The following is a 26,101-nucleotide window of genomic DNA, read 5'->3' as shown; positions in this document are numbered from 1 at the left end:
ACATATTAAATAATAAATTTGATCCCCCCTCACCAAACCTATAAATAGCTTTAATTGATGGCAATTTCAGAAGTGGAAAAATCATCAGAATTACATTTTATTCCCATACCCCTTTTGGAATCACAGAATTAATAGAATTAATAGTAGTAATAACATTTTACACTTATAAGAGTCCTATGACTTACAAATAACTTTTAATTGAAATAACTGTAAATTCACATGTGTTTGTAAGAAACAATACAGAGATCCCTTATATACATAATTTGATTTTGACATAGAAAGTATTAGGAAATACTGAAGACAACAGTGATACAACAAACACAAATTTGAATCTTTGTGATTATATGTATTTTATTTCTTACAAATGTTACTTTCAATGTGAAAAGTGAGTTATTAAGCTCATGGTGGAATTATCAATTTATAAGAAAATTAAAATATGGACAGGCTTATTAGAACAATGAGATACTAACTACAAATTCTTCATTTTAAAAATAGATAATTTACAAATATACTAATGTTTCAAGCACCATATATTTATGAAAACTTTGTTCTTACTACTCAAAACATTAACATTCAAATCATTTTTAAAGGATTTTAGTCTACTCAAGACTCTCTCTCAATATGAGATCAAAAAGATAAGGTTTAAAACAACTGTTTCTTCTAGTACCTCACTATTGAGATATAAACTATCTCAATATAATGAATTATAAATTAATTCAGTTTTTCAGAAAGACCACAGCGAACTAGAGGCAGTTATAATATGAAAATTGATTTGGAACTTGAAACATATTTTCCTAAAAACATAAGGATTATGTTTCCTAGATTAGTCCTAAAAAGCACATTAATTTCATAACTACTAAAAGATACTCATGATAGAATTATTTCTGTCATCCTAACCATACACTGTAGAGCACTTCCTCATCTATGTACCCTGAAACACTTGGTATTTCTGATTTAGCACTTCGTACACATGCTCAGGTGAGTGACCCACATTATTAAGCCATACCCTTAATGGGGGGCATTTAAGTAGTTTCTTTGAGGTTCTGTTTTAAATGACAATACATTTATGTATAGTGTTTGATTATTCAGGGTCTGGCAAGTCATAGGACTTGGTAATCTCTTTGGAAGAAACATTCATAAAAGAGATGGACAGAAATAGTTAAACAGACATTCATTGAAATGAATGAATACCTAGAATAAATTTTTAAAGTATTATTAAATAAATCTCACCTGAAAGAACTTATATTTTAAAATGAAAATGTAATCTCAAAATTTTCCAATTAGTTGATCAATTTTATTCTGTCAGCCAGTAAAGTTCTATTAATTAAGGGGTAATTGAAAAGCATTTAAAATATAACATATTTTGAATTAAAAACAGATACTTACCAAGTGGAGCTTTTAGAAAACGCCTCTCAATACCCTGTTCTATTTGAAAAAGTGCCATTGCAAGATGATGAACCACGTTGCTCACTGACTGTGGTGTACTTGCACTGGTTGAGACAGTACTTGGAGATTCTGTTTTTATGCCCAAAAGTCTACAATTAAAACATTGAAGAGTTTATAGTACTTAAAACCACTATTAGATGAAACTTGAGTCCACTGACTTATCCAGATCCTTACTTACACCTGTGTAAGAAATGGTTTCCTCAATCTCTAAGAGTTCTCATAAGCCACCAGGAAAGGGAGAGAAAAACATGAATCAAGAGCTACACTGTCAAGTCATTTAGGCACATCACAAGGGCAAATACAGAGAGGAGGGAAGGTGGATGAGAGAAGGTAGAAGGCTTTAGCAAAGAAGCCTTAGACGGCTCTAAGGAAAGAAACCTTTCCTTAGAGAGGTGATGTCAGATGGGCCTTAAGGGAGGAGTAGCTCAGGCAGCTCATTTCTATTTCTTGTGCTTCAACTTTTACTTATAGCTGCCTCCTAACTAACTAGTTCCTTGGCCTCCAATCTTACTCCCTTTGCAATAAATCTCCATGTTGCACCTAAAACGATCATTTAAAACTGCAAACCCATTTAATCAAAACCTGTATAATGTCTTCCCTCCCAGTTTTATATCCTTTCCACCTTTAGGTCTCAGTTTCACAGTCACTTCCTCTAGCATTTCCTTCGCTGTCTTCCATATTCTCCTATGTATCAATATTACATTTCCACTGGGTATTTACTTCTACCAGAACTCTGACACTGCTCTGTAATTGCTAGCTTAAGGTCCCTCCACCATTTCCTTCTAGACAATAAACTTATCCTAAGGGCAAATGCTATCTGAAAAAGTAAAAGTATCTGTCTATAGAGAAATCAGTTCTGATTAATAGCTCAAATAATATTTTAGTCTATTACAGTTTACCAAGTTTTCTTACAGAAAAGAAAAATGGATAATGTAAAGCTACTTTCTGAAATTAATAAAACTTTAAGTTCAAAGACTTTTTAAAAACTTGAATAACTAAGAGAGGTAACAGAGAACTTGCGGTTTAGCAAAATCATCATTTCAGTGGTTATAAATATTAATGTCCTCACAATAAGGTTTTAAGACAATTTTTTGAAGAAAAACAAACATTTTCTTAAAAACAAACATACAATGGCAAGAAAAAGTGACGGTTACTTTAGAAAAATCCTTTTTGTACCTGTCTTTTACTATGACTTTTGCTTGCTCATCAATTTCCATCTCCTCTACCTCTTCATTCACAGTTTTAATTATCCCATTTTCCTTGTTTTCCTCATTTAAGAGCTCATACCGTCCACTTTCTAACGCTGACCTCCAGACGTGTCGGTCTGTAACCTGTAACAAAACTCAAATTTACTAACCCTGAAAAATGGCATGTACTGTTCCTAACAAGTATGAAGTTCAATGTACATATGAAAAATTCATGAATATTCTAGAACAGATTGTGAATCAAAAAGAGATCTAAAAATAAGGTTACTAAGTGGCCAAAATGGAGTTCATATCATTCATAGATGGAAGCTTTAATACCTTACTCTCTATATAGTGAAATTATAAATGACTCTAAGGTTGGTCACCTGACAGTAGTAAAAAGTGACAGATGATAGCAAAGGAATGAATAGAACACACATATCAAGCATGAATTACTTACAGATTTTAAAAAGGTAACAAAGAAACCAATAAACAAACCAGACTCAGCAGAGCAGGCAGGAGCTAGTCAAGGAAGAAGAAAATATCCTTATACATTTCAACATCTTGGATGAAAATACCATAAAACAGATATTTTTTAAATACCAAAAGCTAATATTAAAAAAGGTTTTAAGCAAGATTTCTATCTATATATAATTTGATACAGGGAAATAAAATTATAAAAAATGCATCACTCCTGCTATTTATTCAGAACATACATGCCTTGACTATATCAAATAAGTTAAGAAACAAAATATCAAATAAGTTACCAAAATTCTGGTAATTAGGCAAGTTAAAAATGGGAACAGGTACAAACCTTGATTGCGCCTAATGTTCCTTGGTAGATTCTGTCTTCAATATCCAAAAGAAAATCTCTCAGCCTCAACTCAAGCTGTCTTTCTGCAGACATCTGGGATGGATCATACACATTGGAAGATCTTCCCCGACTATATGTAGGTTTGCTATCAGTTTGGGGTTTGTCTGAAATAGTTAGCAAACATCTTTATTATGATTTTCTTGTTAAAAAAATATAATTATCCATATGACTGTATGATTGTCAGACAGAGGATATAAAAACCCCTAGTAAGTCCTCAAGTATGGGGAAAAAAGAAGCAAATGTTTGCACATCATTTATCTCATAAGGGACTTGTATCTATCCAACAGAATATATAAAGAACTCTTACAGCTCAATAAAAAGACAAATAATACAATTAAAAAATGAGCAAAGGATCTGAACACACTTTTCTTCCTTTCTCCCTCTTTTTTTTTTTTTTTTTTGCTGTGCCATGAAGCTTGCAGGATCTTAGTTTGATGACCAGGGATTGAACGCAGACCCATGGCTGTGAAAGTGCTGAGTCCTAACCATTGGACAACCAGGGAATTTCCCTGAATACATTTTTCTTTGGCCAATAAAATCATGAAAAGATGCTCAACATCATTAGTCATTTGGGAAATGCACATCAAAACCACAATGATATACCACTTCACACCTCTACAATAGCTAGAGTAAAAAAGTCTGATAAGTATTGAGAGGGGTGTGGAGAAATTTAACCTTCAATATGAAATAGTGAGCCACTTCAGGAAACAGTCTGATGACAGTTCCTCAAATGACTAAACAGAATTACCATAGTGTGTAGTGATGATGTGTGCATGCCAAGCTGCTGCAGTTGTATCCAACTCTTTACAACCCCATGGACTGTAGCCCACCAGGCTCCTCATGGGATTTTCCAGGCAAGAATACTGGAGTGGGTTGCCATGCCCTCCTCCAGGGCATCTTCCCGACCCAGGGATCAAATTTGAGTCTCCTGAGTCTCCTGCATTGCAGGCAGATTCTTTGCAACTTGAGCCATTGAGGAAGCCATATGATCCAGTAATTTCACTCTTAGGTATATACCCAAGAGAAATGAAAACATATGTCAGCAAAAATTTATACACAAATGTTCAAAGCAGCATAATAGCCAAAAGGCAGAAACAGTAGAAATGTCCATCAATTAACATGTGGATAAGTAAAATGTACTAAAATGTAGTATACAATGAACATAAAGAGAATGAAGTACTGATATATAGTACAACTTGAATGAACCTTGAAAACATTATGCTAAGTAAAAGAAGCCTGTAACAAAAGACCATATGTTACACAATACCAGTTTTGGGGATAATGAAAATGTTATAAAATTGACTGTGTAAGATATCTAAGAATATATTAAAAAAAACTACTGAAATGTACACTTCAGGGTGAACTGTATGATAAATGAATTAAATCTCAACAAAGCTGTTAAAGAATTGTGATCAACAATTTTTAGAGAACTAAAGTAGTCATGGTAATAATATAACCCTAAACTTAAGTTCACTCTATCTAGAAAACCCCCTTTACACCTAAAAATGCCTTACTTCTTTCTCTTATTTGTTGTCAACAGACCAGCCAGCAAATAGGAAATACTGCTACCTGAACTGTCCTTGCAGCCCATCTGCTAAGGTGTGATCCCGAATAGAACCTGTCCCTGGACCCTCAGCTAATACCGTCAGTGAGTGACCTCACTCACTATTAGATCTCAAAACTCGATGGTAACCCTAGTGCCTCAAGTATTCAATCTACTGATCAAACAACGAGCTCAGAAAGAGTATGCAACTTCTCATATTGTTAAGATGTGTTTCTCATAATCCAATGGAACCCAGGAGAACCTAGAAAACCTTATTTCTCTAACCAGCAAATTTCTCTAACTCAAGAACTGAGAGCATTGTCCAGATGAAAGTGAAAGTGTTTTAAATACATCTCTTGATAAGTTTGAAAAATGTTTACTCCTAAGCCAGAGATTACAGAAAAAGAAAAATAAAGGAAATAGGTTTCACTGAAAATTTACCTGAAAAATGAAATTTCTCTTCAGAAAATCGGGCTAGCTGTGCACATATTCTGCTTTTCTCTTGCAACAAAGTTTCTTTTAAGGCACTTTCTCTATGTCCTCTAGAGTTAAGGGCTTCAATCAGCTGATCCAGCTGTTCACAGGAACTGTAAAAGCACCACCGATTCGGCTTATGCACCGGTTTTGGCAGCTGCACAGTATCATCACACGGACTGTGGTCAATGCCAGAGGTAGATTCAGACATCAAAGAATCTCCAGTTTTAGTGGATACCTGAGGTGCTTGAGACTGAACATTATTCTGAAATGATGAAGGTCGAGGCAACAGCATGTCTTCAGTGAGACCAGAATAATCCTCTTCAATAAACAATCCAGGAATAGAGGGGAAAATCCAATACCGCCTGTACATGCGGTCACGGCCCAAGGGGAAGATATTGGTACATGCTATGGCACTTTGGATTTTTTCTAAGAGCTCCTTCTCTTTTCGTTGGTGTTCCTGTTTTAAAGCTTCTTCCTCCTCAGCAGTAAAAGGCTCTCTTGTTACACAGTTGACTTCTTCTTGCCTCGTAAATTCTTTAAATCCATTTTGTCCCTTTTTTCCTGTCATTGAAACCATCATATTTTAATTTTTCACTAGAAAAACATGCCAAGCTACCCCAAGTTACTATACATTATGGAGTAAACTATGTGCCACTCCCACATACCCCCAATTTGTACAATGAAGTCCTAAACCCCAATGTGACTGAATTTAAAGACAGGGCCTTTAAGGAGGTAATTAAGGTCAGACCGGTGTCTTTAAGCAAGAGGAAGAGAGACCAGGGCACTCTCTGTCTCCACTTGTGGGTGAGGAAAGGTCATATGAAGATGCAGTGAGAAGGTGCTATTACCAGCTGAGAAAGGCCTCACCAGAAATTAACCCTGCTGGCACCCTGATCTTGTACCTCCAGTCTCCAGAACTGTGATAAAACCTTCTATCTCCATACTAGAGAGTGTGCCAGAGTCTGTTAGTTATTCTGCAAGATACATTCAGTCCTTCTTCTAAGGCAGAAGTTAGCAAACCACTTCTATGAAGGGCTAGGTTGTCAATATTTTAGGCTGTATGAGTCATATGGTTTCCATCACAGCTACCCAACTCTGCCACCGTAGGATGAAAGCAGTCACAGACAATATGCAAATGAATGAGCATGGCTATACTCAACAAAACTTTATTTATGGTCACTAAGTCTGAATTTCATGTGATTTTCACATGTCACAAAGTATCACTCTTTTTAATTTTTTCCCCAACTATTTAAAAACGTAAAAACCCTTTCACAGGCTCATGGGTGATATTAAAACGGGGCAGGGTGGATTTGGCCAATGGGCTGTACTTTAACAACCACCGCTTTAAGGTAACAGAAGGCTTAATTATTAGCATGCACATAGCAATCCAACGGAGAAGGCAATCGGACCCCATTCTAGTACTCTTACCTGGAAAATCCCACGGCGGAGGAGCCTGGTAGGCTGCAGTCCATGGGGTCGCTAAGAGTCGGATACGACTGAGCGACTTCACTTTCACTTTTCACTTTCATGCATTGGAGAAGGAAATGGCAACCCACTCCAGTACTCTTGCCTGGAGAATCCCAGGGACGGGGGAGCCTACCGGGCAGCTGTCTATGGGGTCGCACAGAGTTGGACACGACTGAAGTGACTTAGCAGCAGCAGCAGCAATCCAAGAGAAGGACAGCATTTCCCAGACCCTCTTTGCCCAGTAAATATGGCTACATGAGAAATTATTGGTCAAAGAGATGGAAGCAGAAGCACTGTCTGTAACCTCAGGGTTATGCCTCTTTTTCCCCTTTCCATAGACAGATTGGAGACAGGGTAATGAATCATTTTGGAACATGAGGATGGCAGCAAACCCCCAAGGATGACAGTACCAACAAGACAGAAGGAGCCTAGACTTGGCTGGCCTTTTACGCTATGTCGAAGCATTAGACTTCTCTCCTGTTTCAGTCATGGCCAAATTGTTTAAACGGTTGGGGGGTGTTTCTTCTCTTTCTTTTGACTGAAAGGGTTTGTGTAAGATTGGAATTATCTGCTTCTTTGAAATTTGGCAGAATTCACCATAAAGTCACTTAGGAATGATGTTTTCTTTATAGTAAGGTTTTTAATACTAATTCAAGATCTTTAACAGTTTAGGACCATTCACATTTTTAATCTTTGTATTAATTCATTTCTATAATTTGCATTTTTTCTAGGATTTTGCTTTTTGCCCTCTATTTTCAAATTTACTGCTATCAAATTGTTATGTTGTCCCCTTATCTTTAAATTTCTACCCTATCTCTAGTCATGCTGCTTCGATTTTTAGTCCTAATTTTGTTTATTGTGACCCCTCACCCCCTAAAAGTCAATTCAACAAAGGTTTGTCTAGTTTGTGTCTTTTTCAAAGAACAAACTTTTGGCTTTGTTGTTTTTCTCTATTACAGTTTTATTTTCTATTAATTTCTACTCATATCTATTGTCTCCTTATATTGAGGGAGATTATTCTAGTTTTTACCTCTAACTTCTTAAATGAATGCCTAGAGCAATTTGCCTTTCTACTTTCCTAATATGTATTAAAGCTATAAATTTTCCTTTAAGTAGAGGGACCGTATCCAACAGGTATGGACTTTATGGATTATATCCATCAACATGCACTATTAATTAGTTTTAAATATTTTAAAATTTCTATTAGGGCTTCTCCTTTGAAACTCTAATTACTTAGAAATATGTTCTAAATTCTAATAGTGTAGGATTTGTTTTGGATTTCCAAATCAATTGCATTGTAGTCAGAGAATACAGCCTCCATGATATTGTATAAGAGATTTTCTGTCCACTTACAATAACCATTTAAAAAATAATGTAAAAAAAAGAGATACTGTCCAAATTAGAGGCACAGAATAAACTTAAGTATCTCCTTTAATAGTTATCAAATGAAAATGGTTAGAGATCCTCAGAAGTAACTTGTATCACAAGCTTTCAAAAAATGTATTTCCTTTGATCCAGCAACTTATGAGATTACTTCAAGGCAGCAGAGATTTCCATTCTCAGCAATATGACACCAGTTAAAGCATTACTGATCTTTGCATCTCTAGCATCTAAGAGGCATTCAATGCTGAACTGGTACACTATAGAATAAAAATTTCTACTTGGTCAACATAAAATAGCAAATACAAAAAATCAACAACACACCTTGGAATCACAAATGGAAGTAACCTAATATATATTTCAGAATAGTGAATTAATAAAATGCCTTATCAATTAAAAACAAGCAAGCATGCCCTTAAGAAATTCTGTATTACCCCTTCTGCCTCTTTTATGTGGTCCCGGGTCATCTTCATCTTCAGTAACTGTATCTTGATCTTGTTCCTTTTGCTCTATTTCTTTGCTCTCAGTGCTAGTATCAAAATCTTCCCTTTCTTCCTCCCTTAAGAAGAAAAAAATATTTATAATTCCATTCATGAAATATTTATTGCCTGCCTATGAAGTGCCACGGTTTATCCTTCAGGAAGTAGTAAACAAGATAATACAGAGTTCATAGTCTTACAGATAATTATATAAATCATTGTAAAATTAAAATATGTAATAAATACTAAAAAAGAAGTTCAAAATGCTATGAAAGCATTTTGAGAACTTGATCCCTAGTCTCAGGGATCAAGTAGTGCTCGCTTAAAGAAGTGACGTTTAAACTGCAAGACTAAGGAGGCTGGGAGGGGTGAGGTGGCAGGTAAGAAGAAATCTTTGTTTCTAGAAGGAGGAATAACATGCAAATCCACTGAGCTCAAGGGAAAAGGAAGGAGCTTCTAATTTTGACACGAATGTAAACAAAAAAAGATGCAATTTAAGATACGAATGAGAAAAATCAGGGCAAGATCATACTGGGCCTTGTAGGGCATTATTCAAAGAGCAATGGGGGTGGGTGGGGAGAAGCTACAGGGAAAAAGTGAAAGAGTTTAGAAAAGGGAAATGACATGATTAGAAGGTACTCTTGCTGCTATGTGGAAAATCATCTGAGATAGAAAGCAGATGAGGGGAGGTCAGTAAAGAGGCCACTGTAATTAGTCCAGGTAGCTGGCTGGGAGATAACGGTGGCTCAGAGTATAAAAGGAGATAAGTTAAAAAAAAAAAAAAAAAAAGGAGATAAGTAGACAAACAGTAGCGGGGAGAAGTAGACAAATTCAGATACAGTAAGTAGGAACAATATGGATGTTTTATCACCGTATTGTCCAAATCAAAACTAAAGTTGCATGGAATTTGAATTCCACCATTTATGTTCTACATTCAAAGAGTTTTACAAACTCAATGTATTCAGGAGCCACAGGGATAATGTAAATGAGTGAGGTTAGATGAGTACAAACATATGAAGTGATGGGATCTATTACATGCCTAATTTATTTTTTTTAAAAACTGAAGATATCACAAGGAAAAAATAATTGCAACTATCAAGGCAATGAATATTAACTACATTATAGTAATCATTTAACAATATATACATTTATCAAATCATTATTTTATATACCTTAAATGAATACACTATTTTATGTATAACTGACATAATTGGAAAAATGTTTATAAAGTTTTTAAAAAAATCTGAGACATAGTTCACATACCATAAAAATAACCATTTTAAAGTGTACAACTCAGTGGTTTTTAGTAATATTAACAAGGTTGTACAATTACTGCCTCTATCTAGTTCAGCATTTCAGAAGAAAAACTGGATAGCCATTTTCAGTTCCTTTTCCCCACTGCCTCTGATAACCACTGATTGTACTTTCTGCTCTGGACTTGCCTATTCTGGACTTTTCCTATAAATGGAATACTCATATGGTCTTCTATGATTAGTTTCTTTCACCTAGCATGGTTTCAAAGTTCATCCGTGTTATAGCATGTATCAGAATTCCATTCCTTATTTCTGAATAACATTCTGCTATAAGGATATACCACAGAAGCAGTATATCATTTTGTTTATCCATCAACTGATAGACTGATGGGACATTTGGGTTGGACTATTTTTTGGCTATTAAGAATAATGCTGCTATGAACTTTCATGTATACATTTTTGGGTTAATGTATGCTCTTAATTTTCTTGGGTACATACCTTCGAGTGGAATTGCTGGCTACATGGTAACATATGGTTTAGACTGTTTGATGAACTGTCAAAACTTATCCAAAGCAGCCACACTGTTTTACACATCCCTGTGAGCAACGTATGAGAGTTCTAATTTCTTTATTCTCACCAACATATGTTACCATCCCTCAAATGAAACACCACCTTCTTAGTAAGTGTGAAATATATCTCATCGTGGTTTTGATATGTATTTCCCTAATGACTAATGATGTTGAGCATCTTTTTATGCGCTTCATATAGATCTTCTTTGAAGAAATGCCTGTTAAAATCCTTTGCCCGTTTTAAAAACTGAGTTGTCTTTTTACTATTGAGTTGTATGAGTTCTTTTATACATTCTGGATGTCAGACCATCATCAGATATACGATTTATAAAAAATTTTTTCTATTCTCTGGGTTGTTTTTTTAACTTTCTCAACAGTGTTCTTTGAAGCACAAAAGTTTCCAATTTTGGTGAAGTCTATTTTTTGTTTAGTTGCTTGTAGTTTAGGTGTCATATCTATTATTAACTTTTTAAGGTATCCAAATAAATTTCTTAGAGTATTACTGATGGCCATATAAAATACAACTGTTCCAAGTTTGTGACCTATGATCTTGAGATGTAACAGGTATTTTTACATGTAAATATAATCAAAAGTCAATACACTAAATTTGGAATACTGAGGTTTTAGAATTTCTTTTGCAGATTTTATTTTAGAGTGATTATTTCTGCTAATTTTGAATATGATTTGCCATCTACAATATAGGAAAAATTCCCACTTGTCTTCACAGCCAATCTTCATCCCTAATATGTCAATATGTAATAAAATACTTTAGGCAGTCACTGAATTATTTAAGGTGCTGACATCTTCTCCCTCCACCTTCTGTCAAAAGCTCCAATCTCCTCCTTAAAAACCTTGAAGGAACTCTGTGAAACAGAGTACAACTGTGATGATGGTGGTGGAAGGGAGAGGTACTATTAGTAATGCTAGAATGAGTTTTAGATTCCCTGAAAGTGCTTTAAAAAAAAAAAACTAACACATGTATATCTGAGGACTCTCTGTATGTAAACTTCATAGGCTTGCTGACACTATTACAAAACTACAGAAAATTAGTTTTCTAAAAATTTGGAAAGCATTTGAGAGTTTAAGGTGCTGATTTTTATTCTTTATGTCGAGATAAGCAGTGTAATTCAAACCATACCCAACAGATATATCTGCAATTGAATTTCTTTGCTCATCTTCCTTTAGTTTTTCTTGTTTCTCCTTCATTTTTTGTTCTTGCTCCTTAAGTTTTTCTTCTTTCCTTTTACGAATTCTGAAAGTTAAAATAAAATATTATAGTCTATATGATACTTCTAACTTTTTATCTTTAACCATCCAATTACAGAAAATGCTTCAAATGTTATCACAAAACTAGAAAGTAATCTATTCATAACCTTTCAGTGGTAAGCCAGTGCCACATTACAGCCCAACATGGTTTTATTTTTTTAATAAATTTTATTATTATTATTATTATTATTTTTGCTGTGCTGTACAGCATGTATGGGATTTTAGTTCCCTGATCAGGGATTGAACCCATGTCCCTTGCATTGGGAGTGTGGAGTCTTAACCACTGGACTACCAAGAAAGTCCCCAACATGTTTTTAGAGGCAAAGAAATAAACAGCTTTCAAGAAAATAAATAAATAAAATTAAAAAAGAAAAAAAAGAAAATAAATAAACAGCTTTCATTAGCACAATGGACTATAATTATCTCTCACCTAGCAGCTGCTTCTTCCCTCTCTTTTCGATGTTGTTCTGCTTTTAACTCCCGGAACTCCTGTTTTGCTTGTCTTAATATGTCAACATAATCTTCAATGAAATCTCTAGTAGAAACTAGGGTCAGTAGTTTCCCACAGAGAGCATGAAGTATCTTCATCTTTTCTCCTGCCAAAAATTGGTAAAAAACTTCTAGATTATCAATGACAAGAAAAAATTTAATTTGTGGCTCAATGTGAAAATATTTAATAAAGACTAGGGAAGAGTCTCTTAAAATCAACTAGGCTAGTGGCATTTATGGAAAAAAGCAACTTTGAATCCAATTAACAGTTATGTGATATATAATGCATTTCAAATACTAATAACTACTAGTTAAACAGACATGACAAACTTTCTAATTGCAAAGAGTTAATTTTTAAGTTTTAATTTTAGGCTTATGTAGCTTATGTATGAAGTTCAAATCAAAACTAAGTTATAAGCACATGAGACACAAAACATGGATTCGATCCTTGGTATGGGATGATCCCCTGTAAGAAATGGCAACCCACTCCAGTATTCTTGCCTGGAGAATCCCTTGGACAGAGGGAGCTTGGAAGGCTACAGTCTACATGGTTGCAAAGAGACATGACTAAGTGACTGAGCATGCATACATGCACACACACACACACAAATGGCAATAGGCAAACTGCTACTCAGAAAAGACTGTACAAAAACACTACCATAAATTTTAAAAATTATAAGAATGTTAGATCAACTATACCACAATAAAAAATTTTTAAAACTACATGACTCTTAGGAATTAGGTACTCTTATTTATGTTTCCTTAAATAAGCATAATAAATTCAATACTATATACTTGTACATTACAATTTTTACTTTTATCTATAAAAGGAAGTAAAAAATAACTGTCTTCATTTTACATATTGTGCCTCACTGCTCAAACATTTACTCAGCTGAATGTTAGAATTCTGCAGCTACAGCTTACATTTCTGATATATTAATAAAAAAAAATTAAAGCTAGCTAATTCCCACAATCCTTCTAGACTTGCTAGATGTAGTAAACTAACCACACATTTTTAAAGTAATAGAAAATCTAAAGAGAAAAAAGACAAGAAAATCATAAATAATTAAAGTTAACAACTATAGTTAATTTAGGTCACCATTTGTATTCTGACTTTTTTTTTAAAAAGACTGCTCTCTTTCTTTCTCTTTTAAAACTGAGTGTCATCTAAAATTTTCTCATCAGCTACCGAGTATTCTGGGCATAAGTAGGAAGGTTATACAAATTCTAACTTGCAAAGTTTACCTGGTGTCAAATCATACACTGAGGTGCTTGACAGTTTCTTCACTAGGCTGGGGTTGCTCAAACGAAGCTCCATGCAGGCATCATCTGTAGCATCAAACCCTCCTCGTTTCTGATACCTGTACTTCGCATTTGCTGATGTTACATCAGCACCTGAAGCTAAGATGTGTAGTCTGAGGATTTCAGAAAGAGTGCAGCTATCGAGATCCAAGCTTTTCAAACTGCAGCCTATAGTCGTTAAAAATGACACAGTCATTTAGAATGTAAACAATAAATCCTCAGTAATGTAAAATATACCTTTATAAAAGTAAAAAGGCAATCAAAAAAAAAAAAACCCACACATACCCTGATGCAACTGCGGCCATGCAGCTGCCAAAGATGCAACTGCAGACAGTGCAGATTTTGTGGGGTCTGTATCTTCATCCAAAGCCTCTGTTAGATCTTTAAGGAAATAAATACTTTATTCTAGTGCAAATCAAAGCTTGAATATTTGGGAATAATGCCCTTTTAAAATGATGAAAGAAACAGCAAACAGCTTAACATTCAGGAACCTCAAAAGAACTGACACTAGGTACCACAAGCATCATTCACATTCTGCCTAGGCTCCAACTAAAACTATAAATCCTAAGACATGTACTACACACTAATTTTCCCCTTACTTAACATAGAGAAGACAATTTCCAAGTTACCAACAAGATACACATTCCAAAAAAAATGGTAAAATACACTTTAAAAGAAAGACAAATTTCCTTGCTCAATATAACTTTAAAAAAAAGTCTACTTTGAAAATCAGAATCTATTTGAAGATATCCAAATCTTTCATAAATATTCAATTACAAACACTCAATCATAACAAAGTATAAGTTGTAATCACAAAACCAACACAGAAAAAGAGCTAAAAGAACTTAAAAACAATACAACTGTCACTTAACCACAGATTTATCTCTTCATTTAAACTGCCTGTTTTTATTCTGAAAACTCTCTGATCCATGAAACAATAGGAAGATATCCCTGTATTTTCTAAGTAAATTGCTTCAGCTTTGAAAACAGTGCTTAAGCTATAAATAGGACCAAAGAGCAAGTCTACTGACACAAATATATTTAAACCATTAGGATATATAATTTATTCCTTACATAGATAATAAAATTAAAATGTCACCAATGAAAAAACTTTTAAGCTGATAAAAAGCCCTTCTGCTCTACCACAGTAGACACAGATTCAGACTAAGTCTCAGATAATGTAAATTCTACTCTTAGCTCTGTCCATCCCTAGTTCCTACTTATGTATCCTTTAAATCAGGCACTTAATTGGCTTCATTTTTTTTTTATAGCGCTAAGTCAAGATCAGCAGTTTTCAAATTCTTCAAGTATTTCTTGGAAGCACCATATAAAGTGAATGGAGATGACAATCCTGCTCATTCATCTTTTCAACTCTCCTATACTAGCAGGGAGGAATCCCTGTACAATTTGTAGGCCTCCATGGATTAGAGCTGGGAAATCACTGAGCTAACCTGGTTCTGTGGTTCCTTCATTTTCTACTTTATGATTCCCTCCTCAAAGTTCAGAAGTTGAAAAAATGAACCTTAGAGAAAAGAAGTGCTGTCCTTTACTAAAGGAAAAAGGCCCTTTGGGATTATGTCTGATTACAGTTACTGACAATTCCACGGCATTTGCAGCATAAACAGTACCACACAGGAGAAGTCACCTAACTAAATGTTATATATATACATAAGTTATTCTTACAAGGCCATGAATTTAGTTGAAATGACAGACATTATAATGTTCCTCACCAGGGAAATACTAGATGTAAAACTTTTTTCAATTTTCATTTTACATATAAAGCCAAACAAATTTAAAATTAATATAGGCACTCTAAAATTAACAAGTCCTAGTTAAAAAGCTGTGTAAGTGTACTGGCTCTCTTCCTTTGCAGCAATTCAACTTATTTTATCTATAGTAAGTAATAATTTCCTAGGACAAAGACTGTAAAGGCCTCAGGAAATGGACAACCAACAACATGACAATTTACTTTTAGTCGTGTTTAACATGCTAAAATACATATTCTTCAACTCAACTATCTACCAAATTGCTCTTTCAAGAAACCGTAAATATCATTCTAGGATTTATTTGCTGAGATAGTCACTTGGATACATCATACCAAGAGAATACAGCTAAACTGTGTGAGGGATGACCACCTGAAACAGATACATTTATCATCATTGTAATCTAGAATCAGGTACACATAATTCCAACACTAAACAATAACATCTCAGCAACACACAAAACTAATACATATCAGGAGAATGCTTCTGTCCCTATACCTGTGAAATGCATTTAAGTTCATGATGTAAGACTAAAGAGAGGAAATGATATTTATAATGTAAGAGTTAAAAAACTGCTGGTCAAAATTTCTAACATTTGATATAAAAAGAAGGAGGCCAAAAAAATTACATGTTCTTGACAGATAATTACTTCTTTGCCATATTATAAGCTAATAAAATGTAATCATTATGAGGCTCCAGTCCAGACAGCCTGAGTTTGTATCCATCACTTCTTATTAACCACATGTCTTTGGGCAAGTTAATTAAACTCCTTAAGACTAAATTTCTTTTACATATAAAGGCAGAAAATAATTACATCGTCCTTATAATGGTGGTATGAGGATAAAACAACACATATATGGTGTCTTACTAGTTACGCAATCACTTACTCTCTACGTGATCTTCAGTAAATGACTTCACTGAACCTCATGTTTTTTCATCATTGAGGTAAATACATGCTTTTATTGTCTGCCCAATTTCCCCATTTCTAAAAGGAGCAAGAAACACCTTACGTAAGGCCAGCTAATAAAGAAGTAAATAATATTCAATCCCACGTGATTATTCAGGTGCTTTCAGGAAGACTACGGAAAAGCCTTTTTGTTACTGAGATGGGAGAATATATGAAAAATACCTGGGGGAACAGTCTGGGGCCCTTAATGAAACTGAAGTCACCATTTAAAATGTGTTAATAGGCAAATGAGAGAAGGGTGAAATTTTTGAAGTAATTTTTTCTCCCTCCATAACATTTAAATAGTTCCAAAAGAAGCATTATTAATGGTCAATATTTATTCTGAGGTAGACTTTATAGACAGTTGATATAGGAGGAGAGCTATAAAAATTACAGGAACAACAAATCATGAACAGAAAATAAAATGGCAATACAAACATCAATAGCTACATATATTTTTCCTTTATATTAGCTGCTTTTCCAAGATAATTTCCTTTTGACCCCACTTTTTATCATTAAGGCTTCCAAAACTACAAAATTCACCTAATTCAAATCCTGAATTAAAGAAAGCTTTATGTCTTGTATTAAGGTCAGAATTTGGTCAATAACCCTGTGATGTTATTGGTCATTAAGACAACCTAAAGGCTAAAAGAATGAATATATGTTACACAAAACAACACATATATGTGTCTATCTTAGATCATCCATCTTTAGTGGTGGTACTTATCATTAGAAAATCTTTGGATGTTTTATAAATGGATATACCCCTCTCCCTTCCCTTTTATGAAACTGACTAAATCATCTGAGATGACAACGAAGACCACATTGCTAAAATGGCCTTGATAAGGGAGCTAGAGTGATTAGCACTCAAGCAAGATAATATATTTTGCTTGAACTTAGGCTGCAAAATCAAAAGACAACTGAACTGACTACATCCTCATGACTCTATTGCTCCATCGACCAGGCATAAAGGAATTAGCTCATCTAAGGCCAACCATGCTACCTGAATGGAGGAATGTTCCACTTTTTTTTCCTACTAAGATTCTGCTATCAAGATGGCTCCAAACTATTTACCGTGTATTTCTACGTAATACACTAAAGTTTATTTAATGGTCCTATCTCATAGGTGGCAAAATTCACAGAGAATATTATTCAGGAAGTCAAATCAACCTGTTAATATAAATGCTTAACAATTCCTCCGATTGAGGTAAATCCTAAATAAACAGTAAACACTCTATTCTGTATTAAAAATAAACAAGATTTCCCCAAGAATTATTCCTACATTAATATGTACCATACAGACTCAAGATACTTAACTTTACAGAAATTTAAGAGCGAAATTTCTAGTTCAAACTAGCAAAATTTAAAAACATTAAATGTTACTTAACTCTGATCTAAAAATTATCAGATATGAAATGAAATCAGTAATAATACTTTTAACTTAAAGTATTAATAACAACAACTGAAGTATTTTCTTGGATGGGGACAAAAACTCAGTGCTATTCAGTAAATTTCTTGGAATTACAGATACTGGTCAATGAAATTTGTAAGGTTCCCAAATCACAGGAGAAATCTAAAGGAATAAAAAACAACTGGGGTGGGGGCTGCAGCATTTTTAAGGTCATCAGAAACAGGATATATTAAAACAAAGCTTTTGTAAAAATAACTGATAATGTGTTGCTAGTGTATGACTCAAAAACCAAGTAACCTGAACAACCGTGTTTTATAACTGTAAAAGCCAAGTTAACTTAAAATTTAACTAATCCAAAGTTTATTTCACTACCAAGCTACTATCAGCCAGCAATACTATTGAATTCTGACCTTTGGTGTCAGCATCAGTTATTTGCTCTTTGGCTACTTCCTCTTCTTCTTCAGCTATCGCCTGGAAGATGGCAGTCAGGAAGAAAAAAAGCAATTCACATAGTGGGCCTTCACTGTCATTTCCTACAAGAGCTTCCTCTAACACTTCTGTGAATAAAATGTTTAAAATGAATTTAAAGTTCTGGTCACGTACTGGAAAAACAACTCCATTGGAACAACAAACATTTTAATCCACAATACCCTGTGTAACCATTTTCTTAAGTGCCCATCCGCTAAAGCCAAGAATTATTATTTAAGGCAAAATCACAAAAAAATTTTTAGTAATTACAACAAAATCATAAGCCAAAAATCACTGCAAAGAAAGTCAAATTAGCCTCAGTTGATATAATATTTCATCTAAATTTAAGCCTGAGATGCAAATTAGTCATATATTAAAAATTATAATCTTAACTCTAATTTGAGTAATCACACCAAAGATATTATTATTGTCCCAGTGTTCTCAAGAGCTATGTGGGACATGACTGTTTACCAAATAGTACACATAAGAGGTAATCATCAGTATTAGCTGTAATCCTAATATTGTGTTCAGGTCATAAATGTTTCTCATCTTATTCACCTACCCTAAACGTCTTACCTCAACCAGCGTTGTTTAGACCTTCTTGATCTGTAAGGCACAGTGATTCATGCCTCACCTAGCTCATAAAGAAAAACTAAGGGAATGTGAAAGCCTTCCTGAAGAATATAGTTGATAAAATAAGAGTGGCATTAAAATTCTTTTAGAATTTTTATTTGGATCTAAAAAAGATTATTTTTCTACTGGTTAGCTAAAAATCTAAAATGGGATCTAAAGCCCTTCTCATACTAATTTAGCTCTTATGAATGATGTACATACAAAGTAACAGTATGTAAGTGCAGAGGAGAAGCAATCACAAATTAAAGTTAGGCAGTAACTTATCTTCAAATATGGCTGTCAATCTCTCCCCCTTCCCTGCACTTACATACCATGCCACCCTCAAGAAATGAGGTCTATTCCTTCACCCTATTGAATCCCAGCAGGCCTAACTAATGGAATATGGCAGAAGCAAGGCTTGCCAGTTCTAGGCCTGTCCTTTAAGAAAAGTGACAGCTTCTGTTTCCAGCCCCTTGGAGCACTCAGCTGCCACATAGGAAGTACAGGCTACTCTGATGAAGCGGGACACCATGTGGAGGAACACCGAGGTTCCAGGCATGCGTGTGAAGAAGCCACCTTGAACATCGAGCCAGGTGAGCCTTCAGGTGACTCCAGTCCCAGCCACTGTGACTGTAATCACATGAAGGACCCCAAGAGAGGCCTGGATAGCTGGGTCCAGTGACTCCACAGAACTTTCAGAGAGAATAATTTGTTCTTTTAAACCACTAATTTTAGGGTGAACTATCACACAGCAATAGCACTTGCCTAGGGTCACTCCCTCAGGAAACTCATCTTGAAGATCAAAAAGCTCCCCAAATGCATTAAGGAACTCCAAAACCATCAGAGCATCACCAAAGATTTCAGGAGGTAGTCTAGTTTTCACTGGAGTTGGTTCTGGAAGTTCCTGCAAGATTAAACAATTTATATAACTATTTGAATTAAACAATTTATACAACTATTTGAACCAAGTACAGGAAATTGTACAAAGACAGATATGATATATTCTTTACCTAAGAACTATTTCACATTTCTCAGTCCTGAATGTTCATTATAATCACTTCTAGAACTTTAAAAATTATAGATGCTGTGGCTTTAATTCAACCTTATATCTTATACTAAATCACAGTCTCTAAATCACTTACTAAATCATTTTTTCTTTCATTCAGCTAACAGCATAACTTTAGGTTGAGCTGTACTTCTGTCTACATTTCCCAGTTACGAGCGACTCCTAACCTAGATTCTGAGGCCAAGGCATTAGCCATATCAGTATGATCTCTAATGTGGTATTTTCCTTAGGATATGGAACAAAATTAATCCACCATCTATTGTCTTAGAAATGGTTCCATATAAAATGAGATGAATGAGTTTGGTATAGATATTTTGGTTATTTCTGGAGACAGGCAGAATCTTTGTCCAGTAACCACATTAAATGTTTGCCTGGCTCCAGTGGTTACTGGACTACCAAGGATAGCACAGATGACCAACTATTTCCACAGGATAAGAATCATTATCAAAGCTTGTTATAAAATACTAACAATGCTATCCTGGAACTCTAAATATACATATTTGCCTAATTGGCTATCTCCTCTGTTACACAGGTGTGTGAAAATCACATAAGTGCTATACCTTAAGGTCATCACATTCCATATCTTCTCTGGGTTTACTCCACTGTTTTAAGTATTCCATATACTTTTTCTTTTCTTCACGCAACTTCTCTCTTTCCTAAAATGAAAGGTCAATAAAAATTCTTATTTATAAGGCAGCATCGGCACCACCTCAGAGCTAGTAGGAAACATAAATACTTGCGCCCTACCTAGATCTCTTGAACTAGGAACTCTAGGGTTGGGACCCAGCAATTGATGTTTTAAAATAAGCTCTTTTGGGGATCCTGCTGTACATAACAGTGTTAAAACCACTGATCAAAACAATGCCTATCTGATAGAACTGCTACAAAGATGAAAGATGTTTGACACATAGCAACTCCTGGATAAATATTGATTCAATCTGACCTTGTCTATAGCAGTGCTTTCTCCACTTTAAATCAATTAGATCTCAAGTGAAGAGATAAGAAATTATTAGAGTACCTAAATAACTACCCCCCTTATATTTGTAATACATTAGTTTTCAAGATTCATTTAAACCTAATTAACTGCCTAGAGACACACAGAGGGGACAGTAAGTAAAAGCAATATTAGAGTGCAATTGGTGAACTTTTTGCTCGGTTGGTCTTTTGACAACTTTTCTTCTTGGTTCTGGTATTTGAAACTGCAGGATAAATACTGACCCTAAAAAGTCTCTGGTAAAGCAGAATGTAAACAAAATATTTTGTTATAATTATTTCTAATAAATATGTTAACTATGTAATAATATATATGTTTAATGCATGTTAATATTCTTTCTTTGAAATTTAGTAACACTGAAAGTAAACAGATGTACACTTCTCAAGTTTAACAGAAAACACCTAGATAGTTACAGAACTTAACTGTGCTTTGAGTGGCCTGCTGAAATAAGCCCTCCCTCCGCCCAAATAATCTTTGTAGGGTGTAATAAGATGGGTATTTTCATTCACTGTTGCTAAGAGTATACATAAGTACAACACATTTGACAAACAAATACCTATGTTCACCAGGTACAGAAAGTTTTTAACATGTTCTTACCCATTGACCTAGTATTTCACTTCTACAAATTAATCCAGAGACACAATCCAAAAACAGGAAAGACTTTTGTTCATAAATTTGAACAAAGTATCCTTGTTTATGAGCAAAAATTTATAAAGCGCTTACCTGTATCTATTTGATTAAATATTACATGCAGTCACTAAAAATTTCACATTACTTAGTTTATTCAGTAGCAGGACAGAATGTTTATAATAATGTTAAAATATATATATACAAAATTATAAATGTTGGATCTTATTCTTTAAGTGCCACAATAAAGATTAGAAATAAATTAATCAAAGTAATAATGCTATCTCTAAATATTACCATTTAGATTACAAGTGGTTTTTATTTTTTTCCCTTGTATTCTATACTTTCTGGAGTAAATACATATCAGACACTCCCTACTTCCACGCAAGGGCCTATCTGAAATAATTCAAGAAACACATGCAATTAAAATGAACATAATATATAACAAGATCACCTAGGGTACTTGTGGTGGTTTAGTCGCTAAGTCATGTCTGACTCTTGCGACCCTATGGGGTGTAGACCACTAGGCTCCTCTGTCCATGGGATTCTCCAGTTAAGAATACTGGAGTGGGTTGCCATGTCCTTCTCCAAGGGTACTTGTGAATATCCAGAAAACCAACGACAATGATGGACTTCAGAAGAAACCAGCTATAGAATCTACTCTAATATCTACCATTGAAGATGATAATAAAAGATTTGCTGAAACAAAGATACTTTATTCTTCAAGGAAAATAAGAACACTACACTAATTCTTAATCCTCATACATTTTATTGTATTTTTCTAACAATGTAGTTTACTTCTGAAAGTTTTATTTCCCTAAATATGGAAGTCTGAACAATGAAGAAAAGCAACACTAGAATTGTACTTTCGAAGAGGCTCTGAGGTATAAAGTCACTCATATATGTTGAATCTTAATCATTAAATTTTCCAAGTCAAATGGAGATATCCCAATACCGTTCATCAGTGCTCTATGCACAACTATAAATGTAAATGGAAGTGATAAAAGTATTTTAAAATTAACCATGAATTTAAATATATAAAGTGTTGAATACTATTCACTATTTGTGGAGAGTATAACTAATATACTTGGATATACCTTTTCTCTTTCTATTTTAAGCCTCTCTTTTTCTTCTTTCTTCTTCAGTCTCTCTTCTTCAACAATTTTCTTCAATTCTTCCTTCTTTTTCTCTTTATCCTCCTTTTCTTTTTTCTTTGCCTCTAGGGCATCTGCTTTTTCTCTTTTTAATTTAGCCTTTTCAAAAGCTGTGGAGAAGATCAGACTTAGAATTGTACATAGACAGAAAATAACACACTTTTTAAATGTAACGAAAGAACCTCAGAAGCATTTTAAGCTTTAAGTGAGATCAAGAGACACTCACAGAGAGTCAGCTGGTGATTAAAATGGGAAGAGCAAGTCCTCTCTGTGTAAGACAAACTACTGCCATAGGACAAACACAAACCTGCCTTTGAAAGCCTTGCTACTCAAAGTGTGGCCCTAAGACCAGCAGCAAGGTACCACCTTGTTGGAAATGCAGAATCTTTTCTCCCACCCAGGCCTACTAATTTAGCATCTCCATTTTAATAAGATTCCCAAGTGATTCATATATATAGTCACATTTGGGAAACAATGTTTCATAAGGCTGTAGGAATCACACAAAAATGGCTAGAAACTGCCAATGTGTGCTTAATCTAGCATTAGGTCAGTTTAACAGAGGATATGTTATACCTTAAAATGTTGTTTTAAGAGATAAACAGAGGTCTCATTTATCAAAGAAATTAAGTTATCTGAGGGAAAAAACTAATCTTAAGAAAGACAACACCAGAAATAAGCCATTTTAGAAACATCCCCTACCTAGGCACAGAGAAATACACTTTTCTGAGACAAAAAAATGTATTAAGAGGGCCGATAACAAATGATGGTGAAGGAATTGGAGACATTTATTAAGCCTCTGTTTGCCAAAATCTTTGGTATATCCTTTACATTAAAACTCACCCAGTGATTTCATTTCTTCTTGTTTTAAAAGTTTGTCTCTTTCTTTAGTAGTTTTGTTCCTATAACCTGCAATAGTCTGTTTACCGGCAATGCTGTCCTCCTAAAAAAATAAAAACAAAACACACACATAAAAACCAAGAAACTAAAGTTGTAACCACAACTTTCACAAACTGGTTTCCTTTTTCTTACACTTAAAAAAATGAACAAATTTAAAGCCCTCATCAATTATACTTTCTTTATACTAAGGTTTTATTCTAAACTTTTAATAACTCTAATCATAGTAACACATAGAATATCAGTTAATTCTGTAGTTCTACAAATCAGTACAAAAACCTCCAAGAAAAAACCACCAGTAATACATAAGGGGAGCCTTAAAAATACGCATTAGAAAAACAAACAAAAATATTCCAGGGTACTTAAACTAGCTGGAGTAGACATCAAATAAGAAAGAGGCAGAGTAAATACACATCAGAGACATTGTTGTAGTCAATATTAAAGATACCAAGTTTATTTTTACTTTCTTTCTTGGGAGATTAAGGTCTCTAGCTTGCTTAACTGTGATATTTTGTTTTAAATGATCTTTACATTTCAGTTCCATAATTTATTCCCTGTATTTCATCCTGCTTTACATTTTAGTAACTGCTTACATTTCAGTAAGAAACCCCTGTGGCATGAGACTCATGTCTAACTCACACCTGAAACTTCGACAAGCCTCACTGCTAAGCAGTTGTCAAAATACAGTACACCCTGTTCTTGTGTGAAGGAAAGTGTTCCTTCCTACAGCATCCAGGGGTGAAGCGAGCCAAAACTTACTCTTAATTTTGGTTAGTTTTATTAAGAATTACTGTGTACTTTTTATCTATTCTCTTATTTACCTGACTAACAGATATTCGTTTGGGAGGTCTCCCTCTTCTTCTGTTAGCTGGACTGAAGATAAATGTGGGTGGATCATCAGGGAAGAAGTAAGAAAAATCTTGTTCTGCTATTTTATATGTTGAAAGAGATGATGCCTTCATTAAAAAAAAAAGAAGACACAGGGTACAATAATAACACATTAGTAAATCATATATAGATAAGCTCTAACATGTCATATGATTACTGTTAAAAACCAGGTCAAAAGCATTAGAATTTTATGTGTATTGTGTAGTAACATACATTTTATTTCTTGATCCTTTTAAAAATTACATAATTAATCAGCTTTACCAGGAAGAAAACCAGAATTCGAAGGATTCCTTCACCATAAAATATTCAAGAATGCTTCAACAGTTTCCTGAATTCTAAAACTATCTCAAATTTTCACTTATACAATAATCTTTTTTGTTTGCTTTTGACTAATTTTGTATGAGGCTTTCTAGTAAATAATCCATATATTAAATATTTAAAAATCTACTATATTAAATCAATAAATTTTTCTTAGCCTAACTGCTGAACATTTAGACTTCCCCCTCCACTTTGAAATGATAACTTAAATACTTTATGTATCAAATTTTAAAGCTGGTCTGGATAAAAGCAGAAATATTGATAAATTTCTATAAAGTTTCAACTCAAAATTTGAGTTCATAGAAGTCAACCTCATTTTTACTGTAAGTTGTGTGGTTCCTGGATATCTGCTAAAATCAAGAGTTTCTTTCCTTCTACTTTCATCCATGTCCACCTCTAAACTTCTTATTTTCGATTAGCAATTCTGAAGATAAGTTTTGGTCTAACAGCAAAGATTATCTTCTTTCTTCCTCTCCAAAAAAAAATGCTATTTACAGAAATACAGAAAATGTGATGATATAAAATTTTAAGTTATTAATAAAATAGGATTGATTCTCCTGGGAATTCAATTTACTATAATAATAATTTTACTTTTGGTAGAACATAGCTTTTAATACCTAACACAGTAAATGAATAATTCATTAAGATTTCACATTAAATTCCATTAAGATGGCTGTCTACTGCCCCACTTATATAACCTCTGAATATTCCATATGCAGTGTGGGAGCATGACTGAGTTCCATCCCTGGGTTGGGAAGATCCCCTGGAGAAGGGAACGGCTACCCACTCCAACGTTCTGGCCTGGAGAATTCCATGGACTGTATAGTCCACGTGGTTGCAGAGTCAGACATGACTTAGCAACTTTCACTTCATAGAGAACAGTACTTTAAGTATGAGTGGATGGCTTCTTCTGAAACACATCCCCAAAAAGGATCAAATAGGCTTTAGTATATTAACTGCCAAGGTACCCTTATTCACACACACAACACACCCAATAAAAAAAATCCGACATCTTTGTTTTCTTGCAGGTATTCCTAACAGTCTACATTCACCATACTGGGTATCAAACTCAGTTGTTTTAAGGATGTGTGTGTGTGGGTGTGTGTGCGTGTATGTACAAGTATACTAGAATATTCACTAACCATCTTTCACCATACTAGGTATCAAACTTGGTTGTTTTAAGGGTGTGTGTGTGTGTGTGTGTGTATACACTAGAATATCTACTAGCTGG

At 34.3% G+C, this 26,101-nt stretch overlaps 1 protein-coding gene across 2 annotated transcripts in view; it reads right to left on the bottom strand.

Moving 5' to 3' along the window:
* The window catches only part of BAZ1A (bromodomain adjacent to zinc finger domain 1A), an 83,887-nt gene that overhangs the window by 14,029 nt on the left and 43,757 nt on the right, over positions 1-26,101 (bottom strand). The window contains exons 7-21 of one of the 2 annotated variants that reach the window (XM_040256771.1): positions 24,486-24,620; positions 23,611-23,710; positions 22,714-22,880; positions 20,556-20,651; positions 19,695-19,833; positions 18,260-18,406; positions 14,015-14,110; positions 13,673-13,897; positions 12,369-12,534; positions 11,811-11,924; positions 8,806-8,930; positions 5,489-6,085; positions 3,445-3,608; positions 2,623-2,777; positions 1,387-1,535 (exon numbers count right to left, since the gene is read on the bottom strand). In XM_040256771.1, coding sequence (XP_040112705.1) covers positions 1,387-1,535; positions 2,623-2,777; positions 3,445-3,608; positions 5,489-6,085; positions 8,806-8,930; positions 11,811-11,924; positions 12,369-12,534; positions 13,673-13,897; positions 14,015-14,110; positions 18,260-18,406; positions 19,695-19,833; positions 20,556-20,651; positions 22,714-22,880; positions 23,611-23,710; positions 24,486-24,620 — 2,575 coding nt within the window. The remainder of the gene's footprint in view (positions 1-1,386; positions 1,536-2,622; positions 2,778-3,444; positions 3,609-5,488; positions 6,086-8,805; positions 8,931-11,810; positions 11,925-12,368; positions 12,535-13,672; positions 13,898-14,014; positions 14,111-18,259; positions 18,407-19,694; positions 19,834-20,555; positions 20,652-22,713; positions 22,881-23,610; positions 23,711-24,485; positions 24,621-26,101) is intronic. The other variant, XM_040256769.1, reaches the window with a different exon arrangement.

This window comes from Oryx dammah, unplaced genomic scaffold (assembly GCF_014754425.2).
Source record: "Oryx dammah isolate SB20612 unplaced genomic scaffold, SCBI_Odam_1.1 HiC_scaffold_16, whole genome shotgun sequence".
NCBI classification, from domain to species: Eukaryota; Metazoa; Chordata; class Mammalia; order Artiodactyla; family Bovidae; genus Oryx; species Oryx dammah.
The sequence above is the reverse complement of the archived record's forward strand: the minus strand, read 5'-3'. Positions and strand labels throughout refer to the sequence as shown.